The sequence below is a fragment of the Grus americana genome (assembly GCF_028858705.1).
Source record: "Grus americana isolate bGruAme1 chromosome 27 unlocalized genomic scaffold, bGruAme1.mat SUPER_27_unloc_1, whole genome shotgun sequence".
Classification (NCBI taxonomy): domain Eukaryota; kingdom Metazoa; phylum Chordata; class Aves; order Gruiformes; family Gruidae; genus Grus; species Grus americana.
This window is the reverse complement of record NW_026561291.1, coordinates 8,655-26,125: the sequence shown is the minus strand read 5'-3', so window position 1 is coordinate 26,125 and position 17,471 is coordinate 8,655. Positions and strand designations below refer to the sequence as shown.

General features: G+C 52.4%; 1 protein-coding gene across 1 annotated transcript; it reads right to left on the bottom strand.

The window, feature by feature from the left end:
• Nucleotides 1-6,212: 6,212 nt before the first annotated feature.
• LOC129200022 (olfactory receptor 14J1-like) lies at nt 6,213-6,827 on the bottom strand (the record flags this gene model as incomplete). Its single annotated transcript, XM_054811278.1, has 1 exon — nt 6,213-6,827. A coding segment is annotated over one exon (615 nt), but the record flags the coding sequence as incomplete, so codon positions are not given.
• Nucleotides 6,828-17,471: the final 10,644 nt, after the last annotated feature.

Genomic DNA, 17,471 nt, shown 5'->3' with positions numbered 1-17,471 from the left:
GGCTAAACAATTTTTCCTCACACACAACAGGGAAAAGCCTGGATTTGTCTTGCTGATGACCTCTTGGTAGTGATATACGGGTCATTTACAGTTCTTCCCAAAGCCCTCTCTTCTCACCATTGAACAACCCCACCTCTCTCAGCCTCTCGTACTGGTAAGGCCAACCTTACAAATGCATGCCTGAGAGGTTTAGGGCTCTTCCAATTCTACTGGATTTTATTGGGTTGGCAAGGGACCTTGGGGATGTTGGAATATCATCACCCTCATGTCATCACTTCCTGCATGTGTCACTCTCATTTGTCATCCTGTTGCAAGGCACAGCTGTCGCAGGCTGTAAGGAGAGCCTGTTCTGTCTGAAGAAACTGTCATCCACAACAAAACACTGAACTTTGAATGTTTCAGGCCCTAGTGGCAACATGAGACCACTGTGAGGGTCTGGCTCTGTGAGCATACACATACAATGTGCCTATATAGGTGCCCATTTCACACTAACATATCCTAGCACACAAACAGCCCAATCCTCATTCACCCTTTCTTCACTGGCCCTGCATTAGCTTCCTTTTTACCCTCATTTGGTATTTTGGAGATGGTTGTCATGGTAATGCCTTCCTGGTTCATTAATTCCATTGAACTAGAACCTCTTTCTGTTATCTGCAGCATCCTGGAACTCCTCCTGCTGTTACCTTGTGGGAGACACCACCATCAGGGTGAGCCACTTGCACACAAAAATTAAGGGCTGCCTCAAAGGAGTGTCGGTCCAGGGGGACCTTGTGAAACTCTGGGGCTTGGCCTGGGTTTGAGGAGGAGAAGGAGAAGTGGGCAGTGCTGCATCAGGAGGAAGAACAGCCCTATAGACCAGGGCTAGCTGTGACCTGACTGGCTGAGCTGTGATCCTGAGAAAATCCTGGGTCCTGCAGTGGCCCCCCACACACAGGTGTGTCCCAGGGTGTGGCTCCCCGTTTTGGAGGAGTGGGGAGGAACTGGAGAGTGCCCAGAAGAGGTCTGCCAAGGTGGGGTGCAGGGCACATGCCCTGCGTGTGGAAGCTGAGGGACATGGGCTTCTTCAGCCCTTTGGCCCAGTGGTGGAGAGGCTCCGGGAAGTACAGGAGTAGCCATAGAGTAGTTGAAGTGTGGTTCCAGAGCTGGAGGAGCTTTTCTTCATAGTGGGAGACAGCATGGGAAAGAAATCATACCAGAAATGGAGGCTTGGGATGCTTAAAGTGGACACAAGGAGAAAGAAATGTCCCTCCGAGGGCAGCGCTGTGGTATAATCAGACCCCCCGAGGGAGCCTGGCTCAGTCCATGGCTTTGTGTTTCAAGGCATACCTCGCAGGGATGGAGAGACAGCAGTCAGGGGAATGAGTTGCTCAGGTCAGAGCAGGGTGGAGAAGCAGAGTGGATGTCTGCAGCATGCCGGGAACTAGGGACAGGTGTGGGACACTGTAGGACAGCCTGTGGTGGAGACAATCTAGGGCCGTGCAAAGCTGAAACCCTGCAACAGATCTGAGGTCTTTGCCTCCTCCGCCATGGCTGTTGTCTCTGCCACTGATGCCAGTGAGGAAACACCTTACCCTTAGGGCACTCGGGCCTCATGGCCTCCTCGTCCCCACCCAGGAGCCTGGCAGATGTCATTCCACAGCCTTGCCCTTGGCATTGCACATCCCCACACCCCACTGCCCCAGGAAGAGCCCTGAGAAACATGTGTGGGACAGGATCTCCCTTTGCCAGGGGCTGGGGGGTCAGGGCTTGTCCGTTTGGCTGGATGCAAAGATTCCAGATATCCTCAGCATCAGAGCCACCTTTACATTGTCTTGGCCTTCCTGTCATTCCTGCTTCCAGTTCTCTGCTCTAACGAGCCCCTGGGGAGGCTTTGTTGGTAATGGTTCTCAGGGGCACCCATTAACACTCTGAGAAACTTTGGAGATTGTGTCTGAGTTTGACTTCTTGACAGGTCTCTTCAGCTGCTGCTCCATGCCTGAGGTTCATGGACTCATCCCCAAACCCACCAAAGGGGTCATTAACATGCCACCTTGGGCTGGTCCTCTGCTGCTGAGCTGCTCCAGGCTCCTGGGACAGAGGGAGCTCATGGCAAGTGGGCTGTGCTGCAGAGGGACATCTCTGGCCAGGAGCAGCTCCTCTGCAAAGCGCAGCAGATGTGACACATCGAGGGTTACTCAGCCTCAGAGCCACCTTAACATTGCCTTTGCCTACCTGTCATCACTGCCTCTAGTCTTCTGCTCTAACAAGCCCCCAGGGTGGCTTTGTCAGTGATGGATCCCAGTGAGACCCATTAACACTCCCTGAAACTGTAGGCATTGCTTCTGACAGTGACTTCTTCCGTGGTTTCCTCAGGCTTCTCTCAGTGTCTTAGTTCCTGGTCTCAGCATCAAATACACCAGGGAGCTCATTAAAATGCACCAAGCCATGTCTCTTCTGGTTATTTTCTGCAAGTCTTCAAGACTTACACAACTAATTGGAGAGGTCTCCAGGGTGTATGTGAAGTCAAAGATTTCAAAGAATTCAGTGAGCCCTACAAAAAGGAGTATTTTTGATTTTTAAGAGCTTGGGTTTGGTTAGAGTTTTTTTGTTGGGTTTTGGGGGATTTTTTTGCTTGTTTGTTTGTTTGTTTGTTTTTAATTTACAGAAAAAGTTATAGTAGCATTCTCCAGTCCATATTGGGCAAGGGGGTCTCCTACTGAAGTCAGGATGGGTAGGAAGAGCTCCTCATTGAGGACAGGCACTGCATGGACAACCTTCCTCATCACCTCCCCAGCCCTGCCGTCTCTCTCATGGGCCACCTGGGACTTGCATCACTTCTCCTCACATCACACTTCTCACCCAAGTCTGCAGCTGGAGGTTACAGCTCCTTTGCACCAACTCCCACCTGCTTTCCTTAGGGACCTGGCTGCACACAGGCACAGCTGCGTTGCTCTGCATGGCAAACACACAGAAGGAAAGCAGGGTGAAGTTTCATAAACAATAACCCATGCTCCTCAACTTGATGCCAAGTCCAAGCTGCCTCCAATGAGGTTCACCATCCACAGGGAACAGCCTCACCAGAAATGTTTGGGAGAGAGAGATCGGACAGGATAGCTATAACCCCAGTGAAAGAGTTGGCTGAAGAGATAATTAGGCTGCTGAAAGTGGAGTCCATGCGACCTGGGAATGCACCAGAAAGAGAAACTCCTTGCTGTTCATGAACACCAGGAATGCATTTAATAGTCATGGGTGGCATTCAGCTTCCCTGATTCATAAAAATTCCATGTAGGAGCTTCAGGGTCCAGACCATGGCCTTTGAGGTGGATAAGGGAGGATGCAATGAGCTTTAGGTGTAATGTAGAGCTGAGGCAGTGCCTCCCAGCCTACCAGGCTGGAGGAGATGTTTGTCTTAGTTGTCTTTGCTGGTCACAGGAGGATTTGTACCCCATAAACATCTGTTCTCTCATCTGCTGATAAGATATTGGACAAGAGATTTAAGGATGATAAGATCATTGAGTTTCAGAGTAGATGTTGAGAAGTCTATAGAAAAACTCTCTAATCCAAGACAGGTCAGGTAAATGGTCAGACCTGGTTCCACAAGTCTTTGTCCACCTGGGTCTTGAAAACCTGCAAGGACAAAGGACTTTACAATCTCTCACGGTGATCAATGCTTGTTCCAATGCTTGGCTAGCCTCATGGTGAAAAAGGTGAGATCTCCCTTGCTTTGAGGTGTCTCTCAGCCATCCCTTCTCCAGGCTGAAGGAGCCCAGCTTCATCAGCCTTTCCTCACAGAGACACTGATCCAGCCCCCTGACCATCTCAAGGCCCTTCACTAAACCCACTCCAGATGGTCAACACCTTTCCATTCTTGGGGTTCCCAAAAGTGGACACGGCATTCTCGATGTGGACTAGAAACTTTCCACATAGAGAGGGTAAATCCCTACCCTCCATCTCCTGGCCATGCTGCTGGTCACACAGCGCAGGGCACTGCTGTCCTCCCTTGCTGCCAGGGCACACGGCTGCCTCCTGTCCAGCTCCCTGCCCACCAAGACCTTTCCCACAGAGCTGCTCCCCAGCCAGGCAGCCCCCAGCCTGTGCCATTGCCAGCGTGAGTCCCCTGCAGGGGCAGAACCTGGCACTTGTCCTTGGGGGGTTTCATGAGGTTCCTCTCAATACCTGCTCTCCTCCTCCTTGAGCCCTTTCACTGAGCAGAGGCCTGGCAGAACTTTTGAGCACAGTCTAAGGCAAGGAAGGCGTTGAGTCACTCAGCCCGGCCTGTGTCTGCTGTTACGACCCCCCTCACCATTCAGCAGCACTTTCCTTGTTCAGCCTTTTACTGCAAACACAGTGGCTGAAGATCTTCATTCTGCTCTTGATGGTGCCTGCAGCCCCCATCAGCTCCAGCCGAGCTCTGGCTTTCCTAAACACATGCCCACACACTCAGGTCATCTTTCTAAATTCCTCCTTCATAGCCTGTCCCGGATTCCACCTCCTCATCATTGTGTTGTGGCTCCCATCCATGACCCATCCCTGCCCCTGTGCAGCCCCACTGCCCCACACATGCCCCCAGGGCCCCCATCATCAGACACTGCACAGGACAGGGTGTGTTTAGGGCAGGGACACGTCCTCCACCACAAGTGCCCATGCCAGACCTCAGTGTCCATCCTCAGCAGCCCTCCTTCTTCTGCAGCCAAGCAGTGCCCAGCCCCAGCCAAGCCCCAGCTATGTCCCATGCACGGGTTCCCAGGCAGCCCTGCTCGGGGCTCTGCCAAGGTCTGGGCAAGGCAGGAGGCTGGGGCAGGGCTGGCTGTTTCCCCAACACAGGCACCAAGACCAACAGCAGGAAGGAGATGGCCACAGAGCCCAACCACCAAGAACTGGGGGAGTGACCAGGGCTGGAAATGGCTGATGGGAGAGGCTGGGGGGTGATGAATGCCCTGGGGCACCTTCTCGCTCTCTCCATGCCACCAAGAGTCCCGGCCAGGGGACACAGCAGCCTGCTGCAAGTGGGTGCCTGCAGAAAGAGGTTTCCCTTTCTCATTGTTTCCTCCTTTCAGGCACAGAAATGCTCCTTTGATCTCCTCCAGAGTCATCCCTGCTCTGCAGAGAGCCTTTCCGCAGGTGAGTGTGTCTGTGCTGGCCTGGCCGGCCGTTCCTGGTTCCCTCCCCATGCTCCCTGCAGGGCCCCAAGCTGGTGGGGCTGCTCTGCAGAGCGAGGGGGCTGTGGTGCCCCGGGGCCATGGGGTGACCCTGCACTGGCCATGCTGGTCAGGGTGGGAAGCAGAGCCAGCCAGAGGGGATCACAGCTGCTGAGCCCCTTTCCATCTTCCCTGATGGCTCAGAAGACAAGGACAGTGCTTGGCAGGACCATGGTGTGTCTCCAGTGGCATAAAGGGCAGGGGAGGGCTGCACTAGGTCCAGCCCACAGGGTTTCCATGATGGTGTGATGAACCACTGTCGAGACTTATGTCCCTTTGCCTTCTGGCTCCTCACAGCCTCTCCTGCCATTGCAGAGCCCTCGTTAGCCCATGGTCTCCTCAGGTTTGCCTTCTCCTCTGGGACACTCCTCCTTGGATTGTCACTCATTTTATGAGGTGCCACTCTCTGCCACCTCAGACTCACACACTGTCCCTGGAGATCCCCTCACTTCTCCTGGCAGATCTCCATTCTTTTCCAGACTGATATCTGCCATCAGCCCCACTGCAGGTGGGACAGCACCAGGCAGATAAGCTGATAAGGTACACAAGACCTTGGGGGTAACAGCAATGCCAGGACACAGCAGGACAGTGTGGAAGGGAGGAGAGAGCAGCCCTGTCGAGGCCATCTCCTGCTGCTGGCCTTGGCCATGGCTCCAGGGCAGCAGCAGCCCCGACGTGAAGGCAGCAGAGAGGGAGTGCCCGCTGAGGCAGCGAGGGGCAGCCCCAAGGGCAACCCAGGCTGCTACTCCATGGGGCAGCTGGGCATTTGGCTCCTGAACCCTCCTGCATGCTGGGGCTGCTCCCCCAGCTCCAGAGGAGATGTTGCACAGATGGGAGCTGAGAGAATTAACTTCCCACTGCTTTCTCCATGGAGTTTATCTAAACAGGCAGCCTGGACCCATATGTACATGAGGTGTTTGGGTCAAGTAAAAAGAGGTAACAGGCTAAGAATACTAATATCACAGGTATAAAATAAACAAAAAACCTAAGAAGAAAAGAAGCACACAAAAAAATACAGACCCATATGAAGAAAAGCTACTCCTGGCTTTTCCTGAAATACAGAGGGAGCCCTGGTGGGATAATGGGGGTCTTCTTGATCTGAAGTAGATTGTATTCAAATAGTTTCCACAGGGCATCTATGATTTCCTGGTTCCTCATGCTGTAGATGAGGGGGTTCACTGCTGGAGGCACCACCGAGTACAGAACTGCCACCACCAGGTCCAGGGATGGGGAAGAGATGGAGGGGGGCTTCAGGTAGGAAAATATGCCTGTGCTGACAAGGAGGGAGACCACGGCCAGGTGAGGGAGGCACGTGGAAAAGGCTTTGTGCCGTCCCTGCTCAGAGGGGATCCTCAGCACAGCCCTGAAGATCTGCACATAGGACAGCACAATGAAAACAAAACAGCCAAAACCTAAAAAACAGCTTAATATAAGAAGCCCAACTTCCCTGAGGTAGGTGTCTGAGCAGGAGAGCTTGAGGATCTGGGGAACGTCACAGAAGAACTGTTCTACAGCATTACCATGGCAGAGTGGTATAGAAAATGTATTGGCCGTGTGCAGCACAGCATTGAGAAACCCACTGCCCCAGGCAGCTGCTGCCATGTGGACACAAGCTCTGCTGCCCAGGAGGGTCCCGTAGTGCAGGGGTAGGCAGATGGCAATGTAGCGATCGTAGGCCATGACAGTGAGAAGTGCGTACTCAGCTCCAAGCACGAAGAAAAATAGAAATACTTGAGCAGCGCATCCTGCATTAGAGATGGACCTGTTGTCTGAGAGTGAGTTGGCCATCACTTTAGGGACCGTGATAGAGATGGTACCAAGGTCGAGGATGGAGAGGTTGAGGAGGAAGAAGTACATGGGGGTGTGGAGGTGGTGGTCGCAGGCTATGGCAGTGATGATGAGGCCATTGCCCAGGAGAGCAGCCAGGTAGATGCCCAGGAAGAGCCAGAAGTGCAAGAGCTGCAGCTCCCGTGTGTCTGCGAATGCCAGGAGGAGGAACTCAGTGATGGAGCTGCCGTTGGACATTTGCTGTTTCTTGGCATGGGGGCCAGTTCTAATAACGAAAGGACAGGGAAAAGTTAGGACAGAATCCACTGAGCAAAACCACTCTCTTTTTCATAGAAACACCCCCCAGTTGAAATGCATTTTCTTTCTCTGGTTTGTGCTGGCTGAGTGTGTTGTGAGGAGCTGAGGAGTCAGCTGTGCTCAGCTGTAGTGGGTACATGGAGCTGGTTTGTGACAGCTCCAATGTTTTAAACCCATGTCAGATGCAATCCACATTTACTGGAAAAATTCAGTCTCTGATCTCACAACTCAGAAGAGTGTGGGCTGCAGAAGAGAGGCTTAGCATGTTAATATAAGTGTTTTCTGTGTTTTCATTTTCCACAATCACATCTGGGGAGTATTCTTCTGAGGGTTAGAAATGCTCATTTCATAATGGAAAATGGGAAGAGTCTTGAGACAGTTCAGGCAAAAAGGCTCAGCTCTTTGTAGCTTAGTGCAGAGTCTGGAGAGATGCAGTGTCCATTAGACTGTTATGCACCTGACCTGCACTATTGCTTCTGCTGCCTTGAAGATGATGCCAAACAGAAATTACTTTTAAATAATCCCCCCAAAAAGACACTAACGAGAGCAGGGGAGTCATGATTCAAAGGGCAGATCTGCAAACTCTTCTCTTTCCCAGCCCAGAGGTGGAGTTGTGATGGAGAGAGAAGGACACAGCCCCTCTCAGAGAAGCAAAGGCCTCTGAGAGGAGAGAACTGACCTCCAAGGGAAAGCTCAGCACTCCCTGGGATCCTACAGCACAGCCGTGCTCTTCTGGGGCAGCTCCCAAGCCCAGCAGCACAGGCAAAGCAGACAGTCAGATGTCCTGAAGATGGGATGTCCTAAAGGCAGAGTCAGCTCATTGCTCAGCAGACAACGCCCAGCAGACATCTAGAGTGAGGGACCACAAGAGAGCAGCCTGAAGGCAGCCTAGCCCAGGGCTTGGCTGCAGTTTCCTCCCACTCCCTGCCCATGTCTCTGCTGCCTGGAGCTGTCCCTGCCAGGAGCTGGTGCTCTGCCCACACCTCTCCTCCCTGTCCCTGCTCACAGAGCCCATCCCACCCTCTCTGTGCTCAGCTCTGCCCTGCAGACCCCTCCTGGCAGCAGGGCACTGCCCAAGGGGACCTCAATGCTCCTTGAGAAGTGCCATGGCAAATGTCCCAGGGGCGATCTCAAGCTGTAATCAGCCCTCACAAACAACGCACCCTCTCAAGAGCAGAAGGACCCTGCCCTGCCCTTCCAGCGGGTCGCTCCTTCCACCCACAGCTTCTCCCTGCAGTGCCCTGGGCAGCTCCCCGGGCAGGCTGAGGGCTGACCCTGGCAGGCGGCAGAGTCCCTGCCCTGGCACACAGCCCCTGGGCTGCAGGGACCCTGCTCTGCAGGACACAACTGCGCACCCCTGCCTGCACACCTGCATTCACAGCCACTCAAACTTGCCTCTGCACAGGGAGTCCACCTGGCACATCCCAGGAGCTGTGGGCTCTGCCAGCTTGAGGAGATGCCTCCAGGAACCGCATCGGCATTGCCCTGCAGCCAGAGACTTACCGTGTCAAGGGCTCTGAAGATTTCTCCTTCCCTGAGCTCTCAGCAAGCCTCCCATTTCCAACTGCCTTTAAGCTCTCTCTGCCTCGCTGTTCTCCCCTCGGTGCCTGCAGGCAGAGCCCTCAGCCCTGCTGCGCTCTGCAGAGGAGCTGCTCCTGGGCAGAGATGTCTCTCTGCAGCACAGCCCACTTGCCATGAGCTCCCTTTGTCCCAGGAGACCAGCAGCAGAGGACCAGCCCAAGGCGGCATGTTAATGACCCCTCTGGTGGGTTTGGGGATGAGTCCATGAAGCTCAGACCCTGAGAGGAAGCTGATGAAACCTCTCAAGAAATCAAAGTCCAATGCAAACTCCACAGTTTCTTGGAGCATTAATGGGTCCCCCTGAGGGCCATCCCTGACAAAGCAACTCTGGGGCTGGTTAGAGCAGGCAAGTGGAGGCAGTGATGACAGGTAGGCAAAGGCAATGGCAAGGTGGCTCTGATGCTGAGTAATCCTGGGTGTGTTTCATCGAGCCAAAGGGCCAAGCCCTGACCCCCAGCCCCTGGGAGGGGACATCCTGTCCCTCACACGTGTCTCAGGGCTCTTCCTGGGCCAGTGTGATGTGGGGATGTGCAATGCCTAGAGCAGGACTACCACACACTCCTTCTCAGGCTCACAGGTTGTGACAAGGGGGCGATGAAGTCCTGGTGCTCTAATGAGAAGATGTCTCCTCACAGGCATCACCTGCAGAGAGAACAGCCACAGCCCAGCAGACCAAGGCCTTGGCTGTGTTGGGGGCTTTCAGCCTTGCCACTGCCCCCAGATGTCTCCACCACAGCATGTCCTACAGTGTCCCACACCTGCACCTCTTTCCCTGCAGGCTCTTGACACCCAGCCTGCTCACCAACTTGGGTCTCATCTGAGCGTCTTCCTACCCTTACTGATATCTCTCCATCCTCGCAGACTCTTCATTGAAAGGCAAAGCTCTGGCTAATCCAGACTCTTGCTGGGTGGCCTCTTGTACCATAGAACTGCGCTTGTAGGGACATTTCTTTCTCCTCGTGTCCCATCTCAACCTCCCAAGATGCACTTGGTGGCATCTCATGATGTTTCCCAGATTTAAGAAAAGTTCCACCATCTCTGAAACCACCTTTCAAGCAGTCTCAGGCTACTCCTAGACTGCCCTGAGCCTCTCCACCACTGGGCAAAGGGGCCAAAGAAGCCCAGGTCTCTCAGCCCCTCCACACAGCCCATCTGCTTAAGGCCCCAAACTCCACCTGGCCACATCTCCTCTGGCCACTCTCCAGCTCCTCCCAGCTCCAGCAAAAGAGGGAGCCGAGAACTGGGACAAAGCCATGTGTGGGGGTCCCTACCAGTGCGGTGTCAAGGGCCAGAAGAACTGCCCTGCTCTGGGGGACCATGCTCATCCTAACGCAGCCCCGTATGCAAGTGGCCTTCTTCACAGTCAGCAGAAACCCCTGGCTCGGATGGTGTCCCTCGCAGTTGCCAGGCCCTTCTCCTCCTCAGAGTCCCTCCTCAGCACAGCAGGTCCCAGCTAGCCCTGATGTACAGGTTGGTTCTTCTCCCTGAGGCCAGACTGGCCAATTCTCCTTGTCAACGTCACGAGGTTTCTTTTGGCCAAATCCCCGAGTTTCTCCAGGTCCCTCTGGACTGAAGCTCCATTTGGTCAGCGGTTACTGTTTGTGTGCGGGTGGCTCACCCTGATGGTGGTGTAGTCTCACAAGAGAACAGCATGAGGAGTTGCAGATCTCTACAGACCCAGGTAGGAATTGCCATGAAGAGAGTCTGCAAAACACCAAAGGAGGGTACAAAACAAACCAAACCAGGGTCAGTAGAGAAAGGAGAAATGAGGGTGGGGCTGTTTGACGCATGGTGATATTAGTGGAAAATGTATAGCTGTGTAGACACACAGACAACATGGATCCCTCCAGGAGCCAAATCCAGCAGCCCGACAGAGGTGAGACTGCTGCAGCTCCATGCCACGCCATCCCCCACACACATGCACACAGAAATGCCAGCACATGTGCACGTGCACACACCCCCCACACACTCAGAATGAAGTCTCTCAGTCAACTCGCAGACTCTACAGCAGCTGGCACTGAACTCCCCTGCTCCTCCAGAACCAGCCTCTCCATGGTCTCACCATCGGAGTGGCTCACACAGCCTTGGCTCCCAGGTCACTTCACCTTTGCACCAGCGACTCCAGCTTGATCTTCACCACCAATTGCACACTGACGCGTGTAACCTCACTCACTCCGCAGCCGGCAGCACAGACACATGGGCCTCTGTGACAGCTGGTCTGACTCCCCTTGCTGGCACGTAGAGCTGCTCCTGGCACATGCACGCACACAGCATAGAGAGCCCCCCAGCCAGGAACAGAGTTAGAAATGGAGCTGAACGAGGAGACACATCAGATGGTTGAGTTCAGGCGCAGGGCATGTCCAGACCAGCATATTGACCAGACAAAGGTTTATATGCGAAGGCTCCTTTTATCCCTGTTATATTTATGGATGAAATCATCTTGAGTGCCCTCCCATAGCACATACAAGATAAGCAATCAGGCTCAGTCATCATGTGTTCATGAAAGGCAGGTGCTTCTTGACTCCCCTTATATCCTTGTATGACAAGGTGAGCCACTTAGTGGATGAGGGCAAGACTGTGGATGTTGTCTACCTAGACACCATATCCCAGAGCATTGTCCTGGAGAAACTGGCTGCTCATGGAGTTTGTGGGTATGTTCTTCGCTGGGTAAAAAACTGCCTGGATGGCAGGGCCCAAAGGGTTGTGGTGAATGGAGTTCATACCAGTTGGCGGAATTCGCCAGGGCTCAGTACTGGGGCCAGTTCTCCTTAATGTCTTCATGAATGATCTGGACGAGGGGATCAAGTGGACTCCCAGTAAGTTTGCAGATGACACCAAGTTGGGTGGGAGTGTGGATCTGCTTGAGGGTATAAAGGCTCTGCAGAGGGATCTGGACAGGCTGGATCAATGAGCAGAGGCCATCTGTATGAGGTTCAACAAGGCCAAGTGCCGGGTCCTGCACTTGGGTCACAACAACCCCAGGCAACACTACAGGCTTGGGGAAGAGGGGCTGGAAAGCTGCCTGGTGGAGAAGGACCTGGGTGTGCTGGTTGCCAGCTGGCTGAACATGAGCCAGCAGTGTGCCCGGGTGGGCAAGAAGGCCAAGAGCATCCTGGCTTGTATCAGAAATAGTGTGGCCAGCAGGAGTAGGGAAATGATTGTGCCCCTGTACGCAGCTCTGGTGAGGCTGCACCTCGAGTGCACATGTTCATTTTTGTGCCTCTCAGTACAAGAAGGACATTGAGGAGCTGGAGCACGTCCAGAGAAGAGCAGCAAAGCTGGTAGAGAGACTGGAGCAAAGTCTTATGAGGAGCGGCTGAGGGAACTGGGGTTGTTTAGCCTGGAGAGGAGGAGGCTGATGGGAGACCTTATTGCTGTCTGCCTGCGTGAGGTGGGGAGTAATTGCCTTTGCATCACTTTTTTTTATTTTGTTGTCCTTCTTCCACTTCCCATGCTCTTATTAAACAATTTTTATCTTCACCCCCAAGTTTTCTTGCTTTTACTTTTCCTTCCCTTTTGCTCCATCCCCCTGGTTGTGGGGGAGGATGGTGAGTGAGCTGCAGTGTGGTGCCTAATTTCTTACTGGTGTTAACCCACACCACTTACAAACAAGGAAGAGCTGGTCAGGATGTAAAAAGTCAAGGGTGAGAAGGAAGAGTTGAGGCTCCTGAAAGATGGGAACAAGGCAAAGAACAGGACTTCAAGAGAGCAGGTTTTGGCCTGGTGAGGAACCTGCTTGGAAGAATCCCATAGGATATGGCCCTGCAGAGAAGAGGGGGTGCCGTGAGCTGTTCGATGGTCAAGGATCTCCTCTTCAGGCTCCAGAACTGTCCACCCTGACATGCAGGAAGTCAAGAAAAGGTGGCAGGAAGCTGGCATGGACGAGAAAGGCGCTTCTGCCTAAAGTCGAGCCTGAAGAGGAAGGACAGAGAAGGTGGAAGGTGGCTGCCTTCCAGCCTCAGTGGTTCTGTGATTCTGTGCTGCAGAGCACCATTGGTGTGCATGTGTACTTGTCTGTGCGTGGGGGTGAGGGTATCCTGGAGTCACCTCCTCGATAGACAGAGGGGTCTAAGACCAGTTCCTGGAGGGATCCATGTTGTCTGTGTGCCTGTACAGGTATACATTTTCCACTAACACAGCCTAGCACAGAAACAGCCCAACCCTCATTCACTCTTCTTCCACTGGCCCTGGCTTTGCTGGCTTTGTACCCTCCTTTGGTGTTTCAGAGGTGGTTGTCATGGTAATTCCCACCTGGCTCAGCAATTAAACCCAGTAACTCCTTTTATTGTCTGTAGAGCCCTGCAACTCCTCATGCTGTTACCTAGTGATAGACACCACCATCAGGGTGAGCCACCTGCAAACAAACATGAACAGCTGACCAAATGGAACTTCAGTCCAGGGGCACCTTGAGGAACTGTGGGAGAGATACGCTAACAGACACCTCTTAAAGTATACCAGGAGAAATGGCCAGTTCTGCACTGGGGAGAGGAGTAACCCCACACATCAGGGCAGGCTGGGTCCTGGCACTGAGCACTCACCACAAGGAGAAGGGCCTGGGTGCTACAAGGAACATCCTACAAGCCAGTGGTACGTGCTCACCACGACCAAGGCCAGCTGCATGTGGGGCTGCATTAAGAGGAGCATGGCCACCCAGACATCTTGAGTTTTTGCCTGGCTTCACCGAGCCCTGGTGTGACCACATCTGGACCACTGTGTCCCTCTGTGGGAATCCCTGCTGGAGACAGGTGGGGAGTATCTGGAGAGTGCCCAGAGGAGGTCTGCACATCCCCTCTAGTTTAGGCCCCAAACCCTCTCTTTGCAGCCTTCTTCCACCTCCACACCACCTCAGGAACATGCTGTCCCTAGAGAACCACCATGCTCTCCGGGCAGCTCCAGATGTCCCTCCTGGAGGACTGGTGTCTTCAAGGTCACCTGTGGGAAAGCCCTGGCTACATGCCTCATTGACACTCACCATCTTCACTGTCACCAGACACCAACTGGTGACTCCTGAATCCAGTCCTAGGTCTCCAGAAGCTCACAACCATTGAGCTTTGTACTCTCCAACACATGGAGGAAGAGGGACTTGAGGGGTGCAGTTCCTCAGGCCTCTTTGGAGGAAGAGCCCAGCCTGAAAGCACTGCACCAGGAGATCCCATTTTATTGCAGAGATGCCATGAGATAGGCCAGCTCTGAGCCAGTCTTAGACACACTTTCATAAGGGCGCCGGGCGACACAAAGTATTATGTGCCTCACATGTAGTGACGCCTATGCAAACATTTCTCCATAAAACATAATAACCGTGAAGAAGAGTCAAACAGCAATAATGACAATTATGATGATTAAAAAAAAAAAAAAAAAGGCTGGGATCACATACTATGGGATTGTCGTGGTTTAACCTGGCAGACAGCTGAAACAACCACACAGCCAGTTGCTCACTCCCCCCACTAGGATGGGGAGAGAATGGAAAAGAAAAAAGGTAAAACTTGTGAGCTGAGATAAAGACAGTTTAATAGGACATAAAAGAATGACAATAATAATAGTAGTAGTCATAACAACAACTACAAGAACAATAATTATAGACGAATATACAAACAAGTGATGCACAGCACAATTTCTCACCACCCGGACCAATGCTCAGCTAGTTCCCGAGCCACGCTGCCTCCTGGCCCACCCCCCCATTATATACAGAGCGCGACATCATACAGTATGGAATATCCCTTTGGCCAGTTTGGGTCAGCTGTCCTGGCTGCACCCCCTCGCAGCTTCTTGAGTGTCCCCTGCCATCTCGTTGGCAGGCCACTATGAGAAGCTGAAAAGTCCTTGACTGCTTGGCAACAACTAAAATATTGGTGTGTTATCAACATTGTTCTCATCCTAAACCTAAACACAGCTCTACACCAGCTGCTAGAAAGAAAATTATCTCTATCCCTGCAAAACCAGGACAGCATCCACCGCTTATGCTATACCATTTACATCATGCCCAGGTCTCACACTTTCCAATATGCTGCAATTAATCACCACCACTTTTCCTGTCCTTTGAGATGTACACACAGATATCATTAGTCAATGGACGACTCCTGTGAAATATCTGTAAAATGTCCATAAATGTTCATTAAATGTCCATTGAGTTCATGCAGACCATGACTTCAGGCTCCCTCTGTCATCCTTCACAGTGGCAGAGATTGTTGCATGCTGAAGCCAGTTCTGGTTCGATCACCACTGCACTTGTCCGGATCTATCATCGTGGCACTTTGCTCAGTTTCATCAAAATTCATTCTTCATTAATCTGGGTGATTGTTACTGTAATCCTGTTGATAGGGCATAGAGCCACCATAGTAGTGGTGACATCTGGTATTATACAGCAATTAGCATCATACAATTCAAGACATTGGTTATTCTCACCCAAAATCAAATCCCCTTGAGGTATACATCAGAATTCTCGATCCTCCTGCATCACCCACCAAGTACACCCAGGTCGTTGAGCAAAAGCAATCCTACGGATGGGTTTGCCTTTGCCCGAGGCAGGAGTAACCCCGACTGTCTTCCACAGCATATTTTTTATGTGCACTACGGGGACTTTATCCCCTTCTACAGTACGGAAAAGTTTTGATTGGGTAGGGCCAGCTTGATTCATAGATCCCCTTGGAGGGGACCTAGCTGGGAAGCTGACCAAAACTGACCAAAGGGATGTTCCGTACCATATGACATCATGCTCAGCAAGAAAAGCTCAGGGGAAGGAAGGAAGGAAGGAAGGAAGGAAGGAAGGAAGGAAGGAAGGAAGGAAGGAAGGAGAAGTAGTTCATGGTTATGATGATCCTGTGCCCAAATAACAGTCACGCATGCTGAAGCCCTACTTCCTTAGAAAGTGACTGGACATCTGGCTGGCAATGGGAAGCAGTGAGTGAATTCCTCTTTCAGCTTTGATCTGTTTGTCTGAGGAGGAGTCACTCCCTGCGGGATCCAGCCTCTCTGAAGCAAGGTCCAGAGGAAGCTCCCAGCAACAGCTTGTGGCTGATCCCTCCATTTTTGGTGGTGCAGGGGATGTGAGCTAACCCCCTCCCAGGCCTCAGGCATTTCCACAGGGATTCAGTGATGGCTCGTGGCCTTTCAAAGGCCACACACACCTCTGGGGATGTCCACCAAGACAAATCCCTTACACTGCCAGTGATGGGAAGGGGATGGAAGCAGGGACGAGTGGCATTGTCAATGTTTGTGTCTCCTGCAGTCTGGCCATCCTGGAGCACAGCGCTCTTCCCAGCTGTAGTATCTCCCAGAGACAAATCTCTGAGTGTGGAGATGGGAAAGGCTGGAGCTACAGCCTCAAGTCCCTCCAAGCATCTGTGAGCGCTTGGCGACATCCCACACCCTGTGGCCGTGTGAGGGAGGGAGCTGAGCTGCTCTTTTGCATGTCAGTAGTGATGTGCAAGGGCACAGAATTATAGTTTATTCAAGAGAAACTGGGGAGCAGGAGGGCTGAATTTCCTCCTCCCCATCCCTCCCCATCAGCTACATAAAATAATCATGGGTGTGTGTCAAATACCTTGAGAATGTTTTAACACAACAAATCGTTTTGTGCAGCTCCTGGGCACCTGACAGACTAACCAGGAGGTGCATGTGTGGCTTAGCCCAACTTTGGGCTATTAAAGATCAAGGCTCTCTTAAAAGAGTTGAAAGACTGTGAGAGGTCGGAGCTGGCTTCAGTCCTTGTGTTTCCTCCTGACAGTTGGGGATGCCTGGTGTCATGACAGTGAATATTTAGAGACCAGAAACATAACAAAGAATATAACATAACCAAGTATATTCTTTATAAATATGTATGTGTGTGTGTATATATATATATTATTTGCTATAACATGTCAAGTATAGCAAAAAAAAAAAAAATATTCTGACACTGAAGGAACAAGTGTCACCTTAAATGAGTACCTCAAATCAAAATTACAGGTGTGATTAAACAAAACTTGTTTCCATGCATCATGCGGTCAGAGTGTTCCTCGCAAAGAACCTGGTTTGCTGAGTGGGAGCAGATGCCAGTTTCTCAGGCCTGTAGCTCATCAGGTGGACTTTCCTGCAGAGGAGACAGCCAGGTGGGAGGCGAGAGCAGGAAAGAAGCTTGTCCCCATTGCCACCATGCACAATGAGCGCAACCGGTGCAGCCACGTTGCCAAAGCAGTGAGCTGACGCGGCCCACCGAGGGCTTCCTTGGCAACTGAATTAGATGGGAAGGGAGGGGTCCAGCTGGAGGGTAAACACCAAAACACCATACAGAGGGGAGTCACTAGACGGGAGTGGGGTGGGATAGCCTGGGCATGGGTTCCTGGGGCCACTGCTGATGCCTTTGGGTATCTGCAGTCTCTGCATGGAGCAGAGAAACATACCAAAAGCATTCAGTGTCCAAAGAAAGAAGGTAAACTGTGCTGGCAAGAGCGTTCCCCCTCTTCCTTGACCATCACCAACAGGATGAGGAGTGCATCTGTGCAGCTTAGACTTGGATCCCCAGCACTTACATTTCAGTGTGAGGCTCCCAGGATACGCTGGGATCTCTTGTCCGTAGGAGCAACAGCACAAATGTCTGTGTCCACTGGGCCTCCCTCTCCTGCCTTTCCAGCCCAGGCAGAGGCAGAGAAGATG